The sequence below is a fragment of the Neoarius graeffei genome, chromosome 27 (assembly GCF_027579695.1).
Source record: "Neoarius graeffei isolate fNeoGra1 chromosome 27, fNeoGra1.pri, whole genome shotgun sequence".
In the NCBI taxonomy this organism is placed as follows: domain Eukaryota; kingdom Metazoa; phylum Chordata; class Actinopteri; order Siluriformes; family Ariidae; genus Neoarius; species Neoarius graeffei.
In genome coordinates, this window is record NC_083595.1 from 32475612 (window position 1) to 32485846 (window position 10235).

Below are 10235 nucleotides of genomic sequence, written 5' to 3' on the forward strand. Positions count from 1 at the left end.
ATAAGATTTGCACTTGGCTACTTTTAGGGCACATAGGGGTGAAGTGTGGTTTGGCTTTTGTGGTTTGGAAGACTAAACAAAAGTTAATCTAATAATAACTGTTGTGCAGTGTTTTTTTTTTTTTTTTTAATATATAAAGTGTCATGTTGGCTGAGGGGAATTGAACTTGCTGTTAGTTCATCATATGGCCACTAGAGGGGGCTGAGCTGCTGTATGTAAGCAGTGGTTAGACAGAGCCATTAAAGAGCTCTCTGTATTGAAGCAAAACCTGCAACCTTTTGAAGATTTCAGAAGCTTAGTAATGAAATTAAAAAAAGAATGAACTGGTAAAGCAGTTTACTTATTAAAATGTTAGTGATAATGGAGTTTCCTGACCCCTTTCTGTGCTGCACATTTCTCCTGTTGAGAAAGGGGAAAGAACGCTAATGAGAGAGCGCTGATGCTAATAAAAAAAATGCATGAATATAAGCTGAATTTCAGACTACAAATCTCTGCTGTGTGCCGTGTTTCATTGCAGGTCTAAAGGAGTTATCCTGAATATTTCCTCTGCGAGCAGCATGTACCCCATTCCACTCCTCAGTCTGTACTCATCGTCTAAGGCAAGTTCACTCCCTTACTTCCTCTCCTGCTCCAGGCGGTCATACACACCTGCTTCATAAACCCTGTGCTGGGGAAAAGAAGTGTCACAGAGCTTCTAGGGAATGGGTGTTTTGATCTTTCAATCTGTGTGGAGTGGGGTTTGTTTTTGTTTGTTTGTTTATTTATTTATTTAAAGTAAATCCATTTCAAATTTACTATGCACCTCCACCTCTCCAGTCTCGGTTCCCGAAACAGTCTCTAGCTTAACTAACCATGAAGGCCGTGGAGAATCCTTCAGACTCACAGCGTGATGCTTAATGTTTTACACTGTGTGTGTGTGCCCTATAAAACTTAATTCAATTTTGAACTTTTAACTAATTTAATAATTTAATTCATCCCACTAATTAAGAAACCATTTTTGAGTTAAACCAAGTGTGTGAGAGCAGAGGAAACCGAAACTGCACAGCAGTGCCTGAGACAAGCACCTTATCAAACCAGCAGTGCTGCAGAGCTCTAGTCGAGGTCTCATCATATTCAACAACACCCAGAATGTGGGTTTTTATTTTTTGGCACCCATAGAAACGTGTGTAATACAATCTGAAACTTGTTTTTGGGGTTAAAGCCCTTTCAGAGAATTAATTTGCCTGCACAGACATGTCCAAGTAAGAAAAATATCACTGCAGTAATTTTGGTGTGGTGTTTTTTTTTTTTTTTTCAAAACAAAACAAAAAAAACCCAAAACCTGCAGCTGAAAATCGAATCTGAATTGACTTTAATTTGCGCTAGCAGTGCTGATGCAAATTGTTACACTCACTCAGGACCTTTCTGCTTTGTTATCCTAACATTTCTAGGATGCTATTTCTCTGTTTTCAACCAATCATCACCAAATTTCACATGAATACCTCTGGGCTGAATTATGTTGCGATGACTTTTGGTGCTGATCTGGATCATTGATCCTGAATGATCCATGAAAAACAGGACTTGAAATATAAAAATATACCCCCCCATCACCTGTAACGCAGTCAATTTTCATGATACTTTTTGTTGAGCATATTTTTATTTTTTAAGGGTACAACTTTTTTCCTTGACCTTCAATTGACAAAGGTCAGCTAGTGCAAATTACTGTCTAGGATTGTTTTGCATTTGCGCACTTGATATTTTCACGTTCACAAACTGATGTAGGGTGCGATGCTCAAAATATGCCTCAAATTGGGAATTTCAAACCTATTTTGGTCCAAAAATGCCAGTGCACCCCTTCTCAGCGCAGACGTGGCTAAGGTGGAGTTTCAGAACTCAAGCACAGCCTTATAAATTCTGCCCCATTCCCTACAGCTTGCGTAGTTTTGTGCATGTTCACGCTTTACATCACCCAGTCGCAACATAACTGTTAGTTCACCCAGATGCTAGTGAAATGGAGCAGAGTTTATTTTCTACAGGTAAAATAATTGACAAGTTTGATCACTCTGAGGGCATCTACTTTTACCTGGGAATCTTGTCTTAGTTGTCGTCATCATTTTCCCCCAATATTCATTATCTGTATTTTTGAGATTTTATTTATTTATTTTTAAATTTTATCCTCAGCAAGTTCAAAACAAAGGGGTGGGAAAAAATGTATTAAATACACCAGAGGGGGACAAAAAAAAAAGTTCTGTTTAATGGGATGAGCATATTCTTGTCAGCTTTCAAAATCCTTAAAGATGCAATAAATTTACATGTTTTTACACAAATATCTAAGTGTGGGAAGTTGTTTTTCACTGTTGGAGCAGAAGTGAAGCTGATTATGTAAATGAAGGTATTTGGCAAGGGGCTTTAATTCTCCTGAAATGTGTAGCGATTAGTTTAAAATAAACAAATAATTGGAACAGATGTGGAAGAATTAATGTTTTGTAGAGAAACTCATCTTTTAACTTAAAAAAAAAAAAAGTGCTCAAGTAATGCTGTTTTAATTGTTGGCCTGGATTGCACAACGTACTATGATTTTGTTTTTATTTATTTAAATTTGATAGCATGTTATTAGGATACCGTACCAAGCAGAGAGCTAGTCTGCGTGCACACGGCTGGTGTACTGTCATGCTGTCTATTCATTTAAATTCTGCACGGTTTCTCCTCTTATGCCTTTCAATCTAGCTTGAGATTGCTTTTTTAGACCTATTAAGACAAGATTAATTTCGCTATGTTGTGTCAGTCAGCTGGGGAAGTCGACCACTAAAGGTGGATATAAAAACCAGTCAGTTATATCTAATAATACATCATTATGTAAATGTCACTGTGCTGCAATGTGCACACTTGGTTCTTACGGGGGGGGGAATGAAAGTTGATTTGATCGGATACCTCAGGAGCAGACACGTCTCTTTATGTATTCGTTCAAATGCCTTCACGTGTGCACAATCATCACGAAAATAGTCTGTAGCCTTCAAATCGAGTTTTGGTCGACGTTAAATGCTGTAACTCGTATGGCTGTTGTAATAAACAACAATTCATGGCCTGTTGAGTGACTATATGAAAAATCAGGTAGTCGTCAAAGATGGCCAGACTGTCTTCTACAGTGTATCTTAGCAACACACACACTGCATGTGATGTCATTGAGGCTGTCCCCACTGGCCTTTTTGTGAACAAGCGCGCTCTCGCAGAGCAATGAACAGCAGCAATTTGTCACTTGCAGTCGTCAGGTCGACTGAACAATGGGATTTACTGTCAATGGATGGAGTAAGGAAATGAACAAAGGACAAAAAGAAAAATGAACCATAATGGATAGGACTGTACAGCTTATTTGTGCAAGTTTTGAGTTTTAGCCCTCATCCTTTAAAGAATTTGTGTCTCTTGTGTTCATTAAGAGCCTTTTTTTTTCTCTTCTTCCCCCTCCACCTTCTCTCAGCACTACAGTCACACAAGCACTAATCTCCTTGTTTGTTTTTCTCAGCTACAGAGTGCCTACTTTAACACTTAATGTTTTACGACTTTCAGTTTTCAGTGGGAAACACAGTTTCTCGACAACTGCTTGACAATCCTTTTTATAACTCGAATATTTATTTCAATGAAATCTTTGCTTTATTACATGGCCTTTCGACTACTTTTCATCAGGCTTTTGTGGATTTCTTCTCCCGTGGACTGGACGCCGAGTACAGAAACAAGGGCGTCATCATCCAGGTAAGAGAGACTGCAAAAGAATACAGATTGGGGGGGGGGGGAATGTATATAGGTGCAAGCAGAAAGTGTTCATACTGTTGGTAAAAGAGCGAAGTTGTGTTCTCACAATCACAGCAAATGATCACTAGCCAGTTGTGGTTGTCTGAGATCGGGTATGCCAGGGGTGTCCAAACTGATCCATAAAGGGCCGTGTGGCTGCAGGTTTTCATTCCAGCCATGCAGCAGCACACCTGATTTGGCTTATTCAATCAACTGACACACCCACCCTTTAATCAAGGGTGGGTGTGGCTGCAAGTATTTGACTGTGTGAAGACAGTTCAGTTGATCGAATGAGCCAAGTCAGGTGTGCTGCTGCATGGCTGGAATGAAAACCTGCAGCCACACGGCCCCTTATGGATCAGTTTGGACACCCCTGGGGTATGCAGAAGAGGGCAGATAGCATTTTCCTCCAAGTGGCTTATTCCGCCCGGCGACACGGCATAATGAGCTGTTCAGAAAGATTCATTTCAAAGGAAGCACTTGTCAACTTTTCAGCCTTCCTGGTTGGTGGGTGGGAATTTTGATCAGCTTAAGGACAAATTGGGAAAATCCCCCAGAAAACAAATGCAGGAAGGATTGGAGGAAATGTTTGTTTGTTTGTTTGTTTGTTTGTTTGCTATTAACCGAAAATGTTCATTCTAATCTAGAGCGTGTTGCCCTTCTTCGTGACTACCAAGCTGAGTAAGCTCAAGCGAGCCTCCCTGGACATTCCCACTCCGGAGCGCTACGTGGCGGCGCAGCTCAACACTGTGGGTCTCCAGAGCCAAACAAACGGCTACCTGCCTCATGCCATCATGGTGAGAACCTGACCTTCACAAGGTCACAATCTTGAATTCAGTGTCTCTTGAAGATGCTGTCTCGCTCTACTGAGCTGTTGTGCTCAAACCTCGGATGTACAAATCGATAGCCTTGTGATTATAAGGAGGGCAGGAAGTGTATTAAAGTTGAGGATGTTTGTTTTGATTTGTTCCTTTGGATGATGTGTGCACATTCATTCTTTATGCCTTTTCACATAAGTTGCATGATATGGCCTCGTAAATTTGGCCAAGACTTTTAATGGGTGTTTTTTTTTTTTTTTAAATATTCATTGTTTGTCTGAACCAGAGCTTTTATATTTCTTATTTTAACGCCATGTATTACTTTTGTTCCATCGTGGCACAGCACCTTGTAAAGTCTCTGTGTAGGATTATGTAACGGCGTCCCCTCCCCACCTTTTTACACTGTCTCTTCTATTTGTTAGTCCGTTCAGCCGACAGGTGATGAGTTTATGCCCTCACGTTTTGTCCATCGTCGTCCACATTTCACACACATCACTGCTGCTCTCAATTCTTCACCAATTTTTATTCTTTTTGGCAGGAAGATAGGTCTGCCTGGGGTGCATATAACTTTACCCATAATTGATGATGATGATGATGATAATAATAATAATGAAGATATGGAGTAATTAAGCCCTAACGAGCAGTTTCCACACACATTGCTGCTTCTTCCTCAATTCTTCACCGATTTGATTATTATTATTAATTTTTTAAAAATTCTTTCTGGCATGAAGGTAGGGGTACCTACGGTGGATATAATTTCTACCCAGATTTGCGTCATTACAATTATTAATGAAGTTATGGATGAATTAAGCCTTAATGAGCAGTTCAGCAAAAATAGCTTCTTGGTCAGTTCCTCGCTGTTTTGGATTCTTTCTAGCAATTAGGTAGGTATAGAGATCTTGCAGTCACGTGATCGGAAAGTACACAGCCGCCATCTTGTCGGTCAAAAACACCGCTGAATACTGCTGCACTCGTGTACAGAATGGATCAATTTCAACTGACGGACTACACGGCTCATTTTTCTAATGAACAGATAACTAGATATATGTCTAAAATAAACGACCTACAGATTAGTGACCCTTATGGCTTACCGAACGTAGTTTTCACGACCGTGTCAGTGGATTTTGAACTGCCAGAGGTGGAATACCCAGACGTGTATAATTACCTCATTAACTTTCCCTCGCTGTTCAGTGGTGAAGCACTGCGTGCTTATAAATCTCTGGACAGTTATCTTTACAGAAATTCAGGATTTGTCAGCGACTCAGATGTGGCATCTTGTAAACAAGAAAATAATCCTCATTGGATGGGTAAGTCACTTAAGTATTGAGTATAGCACTGACCAGCCGATTATAGAATAAGGTAATTCCAGCTGTAATTCCAAATTGTCCGTGTTGTTTACCATGGATCTGGCGTTGGAGAAGTAGAGGCTTAGCAGTGGAGGTTTGAGTGGCTGTTTTCTGAGCTTAGTCAACAGGCCGGTGTACCCTCCTGGATTTCGCGTATGCGCAGTAGGCTTGGTAGGACAAATCCAAGAGGTAGGATAACTTTACAGAACACTGGCTCTGCAGCCTCGCTTTTGCTTCCGCTCCCGGCGCCGCCTCCTTCGCTTTGCTTCCGATAACAATCCACGGAGACCCCACTGGTCTCGCTATCTCGTCCGGAATGTTGTGCATGCGATGGAAATCGCTACAAACCGTCATTTTCTGCTGGAAACCAGTGTCCAGTAAGTCCATACGGTTGTAGTGGATATTGAAGTCTGGTACAGACGAACAACACGCAAAAATACACACACAAAACATAAAAAACGTGCACAGGTAGGGAGAGCTTGTAGCTGCAGCCATTGTAGTAGAATTGTATATAGTAGGGTTTTCCAGAAGAAAAGGTAGACGTAAAAGCAGAAGTAGAACCAGAAGTAGAAGGCGGAAATATGGCGTTTGGCCGACAAGATGGCGTCTGTCACAATCTGGATCGGCTGTGACGTCACATGCAAGTGCTCCATTCCTAGGGTGTATATAGCTTGCAATATTTGCTCAAGGTGGCCCACTTTAGATCGTTCCTTCTGGACAAGTAGCTACCTCCGGCGTCATTGACGGTCTTGTTTTTATCTTTCATTTCCTACTGCAGCATCTTCGAGAATATGGAAGAATATAACTAAACTTCATTGTATGAGAAAGCTGACCAGTTCTTGAATTTAAAGCTAGCATTGTGTGTCTATCTCTGCAGGGTTGGGCGATCACTTCTCTACTTCCCGCACAACTGCTCAACAAGTACATCATGAACATGGGTCTATCTCAGCGTGCACGCTACCTGAAGAAGCAGAAGCAGGGCTAAGACAGCAAATGAAACAAGATTAGTGGACCAACCAAAAATTTCATAAAATTTATTTTCCTTTCACTGCTGGATACGAAGATTGAGTCCTGCTTCACTGCTACTAATCAGATTTGTTTATTTGGGCTAGCCTGAGTCTTTCTTTCAGTTCTCAAGAGGAGAGCCGAGCACTTTGGTGTCCTTGCAAGCAAAAATAAAACTACTGCATTTGTCGTGCAACATTTCTACCTGGCTTTGCTAATTGAACGGGATTGCAATGCGTTTGTACTTGTAACAGCAGCGAGTCATTTTACATTTCATATCAGTGCACTAATTTACATTAAAACAGAAAATAAGCTCTAATTTGCTATTAAATTACTGTATTACTCTAGAACTGATCAGTTCGCTCTTCGGTGTTTGGTCTTGAACAGATTTCACTCTAATGTAAAAGGAGTTAAAGGAGCTGTTTAACTTTTAAAGCCTTCTGATTGACTGTGGTGAATTGTAATTGCAGTTACAACATCGACAATCCTTTCTGTTTCCCCTACTGATCCCATTCCCCTGTTTAAAAGCTGTATGCATTGCGAGTTGCCTTTAAAAGGAAATTAAAATAGCTGAGCAGCTCTGGTTTGGCTGCTTGAGCTTATTTCTGGGCTAGAAAAACGTAAACGGAAACCTAAAAACAAACAACTGACCCAGATTCATTGCATGGTAATGTTTGCGAATTTTATTTCAAATATAAATTTGAAAAACTGTTTTGTGTCTAGACACAGTAAAATTTACACACTGCACCTTTTAAGTATTGATGGCACTCCATTCACATTTTCAATTAGATGTGTTGACGTAGGCATGTTACAGTTGGCATCTGCACAAACGTTCATATTGTATTAAATCGGGGGGATTTAAAAATAAATAGTATTACAATAGCACTTATGTTTCTGTACTTTTTCCAAAATATGGGTTTTCAGATCACCGTTTTTCAAAGTATGCTTTAGTCTGATGGATTTGTTGTAGTGTGCACATGTTGGCAAGATTATTTATGATTATTTTTTTTTTCCCCTCCTCTCTCTACTTGGTCCCATTTACCAAACTATGTCGGTATCACAAGTCTTTCTATAAGACCACATCTTTTTATGCAGAATGCATTTGCATTGCTCTGTTTTATTTTTAAACACCGCTTAATTGTAACTCGGCTGTTTTGATGACGGTGCTGTGACTGCGGTGTGGTCAGGGCTTCATGAGCTAAGGGCACAGTTATTTTTCCATTTCCACTTCATATCTCACAGGTAATGCTATACTGGTGACCTCAATTGTATGAGTTCAGTGTGGATTTAAATGGCCTTGGGTCAGGAGAGTGAGAACAGTACAGTAGATGATGTCAATGTCTGATTTGCAGACATAAACGAATGCACTGTTTGGTATGAGTTTTGTGTTCTTTAGAGTTCATATTCAAATAAAAAGTGGCATTGTTGGAAATCTTAAAGCCTAGTCATGAATCATGATATTGCTGAAATACACCTTTTACTAACACGTTTTAAGGATTTTAAACTTTAATTAAACTGCAGTTGTATGGAAAAGTTTGGGCACCCCTGGCTAAATGACTTTATCAAGTGGAGATGCAAACTACTTTAAAAAAAAAAGTTACATTTTCTTTCAGATGGTAATGCAATTTTATATTTGATTAATTAAAAAAATTCTAATTCTGGCATGTGTAAAATTTTTAGACATCCAAGTTGTAAATTATCAGAACTTAACATGTTAGGCCTTAATTGACTTATTAGAACTTTGTTACTCAGGCACAGGTCAGTGGTTAACACTACTGCAAGAAGGTTCTGGGTTCAAGCTCAGCAGTTGACTGGGGCCATTCTGTCTGGAGTTTGCATGTTCTCCTTGTGCCTGCATGGGTTTCCTATTCTAAATTTCCCATAAGTGAGTATGTGTACCCTGCCACCAGATGAGGGTTTGAGTCCCTCTGGTGTGCTCTAATCACCCAAGAGAACTTATGGAAGCTAGCTGGTGGTTTCCTGGATTGTAGACCCTCAACTATGAGGATGGCAGCAGACCGATAGAGACTCGGGGTGTAATTTTTTTTGTCTCTTCAAACCTTGTACTAACACTCAACCATACTTTCTCATGGCACCAGAAACTTTCTTGTGAATACAAATGGACAATTGGTTCACTTAGTCTACCTTGTCATCAAAAGTCAAAGTCCCTCCCATGCCAGAATCTGGTCTTCCCAGGTAGTATCCTGTCCCAGTACTACCCAGCTCTTTGAGGCGCATGGGTGTGGTGCGATCTCCGTTTCTATAGCCCTTGGTCTCTTACCTATTACATAGTTAGGGTTACAGTGGGGGGCTGGTTCTCTGCAAGAGTTTGACTCCGTACTTGCATCTGTACTGCAGTGTGCCTCACCAGATGGCAGTAGGTACCATTTTTGTGATGGTCTTTGGTATAACCCAGGGGTGTCCAAACTGATCCATAAAGGGCCATGTGGCTGCAGGTTTTCATTCCAGCCATGCAGCAGCACACCTGATTTGGCTTATTCAATCAACTGACACACCCACCCCTTAATCAAGGGTGGGTGTGGCTGCAAGTATTTGACTGTGTGAAGACAGTTCAGTTGATTGAATGAGCCAAGTCAGGTGTGCTGCTGCATGGCTGAAATGAAAACCTGCAGCCACACGGCCCTTTATGGATCAGTTTGGACACCCCTGGTATAACCCAACCATGAGTAGAACTCGTGGTCTCCCAGTCGAGAGGTAGACACGCTAACCACTCGGCCAACTCACAATTATCTTGTCATCTGTTAGTTGATTTATGATATCCTCTGGTACATTTCGCATTCTCAAGAAAGCGAATATATCCCTGTGTATGGCCATTCTCCTAGCAGAAATGCTTCATCATATTTATGGAGTTCAGTCATCTATCCAGATACCATCTCATGTGCGCCATTTATTTACTTACTTACAGAGGAATGCTATAAAAAGATTTTAAAGCATTTCCAGAACACAGCATCCACTCTCTGAAATGTCAAAATGAAATTGCAGTTAAGGAGAAATGTGGAAGCCAAGGCAAGATCTGGAAGACCAAGAAAGGTTTCAAATAGAACCGCCTGGATGCTGGTCAGAAAGGAAAAGTGAAACAAAACTTCCAAATGAGAGCAAGGACCTGCAAGAAGGTTTAGCTTTCACAAGAGTCGTAGTGCACTGGTCTACTGTGCAGCATCGCTTGCATAAATATGATCAGCATGGAAGAGTTGTTAGAACTCATAACAAATGTGAACATCTGATGCATGCAAAACTATATCTAGATAAGCCAGAGGCATTTTGGAAATGTGCTGTGGAC

The 10235-nt window shown here is 40.6% G+C and overlaps 1 protein-coding gene across 1 annotated transcript in view; it reads left to right on the forward strand.

The window, feature by feature from the left end:
- The window catches only part of hsd17b12b (hydroxysteroid (17-beta) dehydrogenase 12b), a 45808-nt gene extending 37213 nt beyond the window's left edge, over window positions 1-8595 (forward strand). The window contains exons 8-11 of the mRNA XM_060912080.1: window positions 518-599; window positions 3661-3726; window positions 4413-4562; window positions 6807-8595. Of these exons, the coding sequence (XP_060768063.1) occupies window positions 518-599; window positions 3661-3726; window positions 4413-4562; window positions 6807-6914 (406 nt within the window). The 3' untranslated portion in view covers window positions 6915-8595. The remainder of the gene's footprint in view (window positions 1-517; window positions 600-3660; window positions 3727-4412; window positions 4563-6806) is intronic.
- The last annotated feature ends 1640 nt before the right edge of the window (window positions 8596-10235 follow it).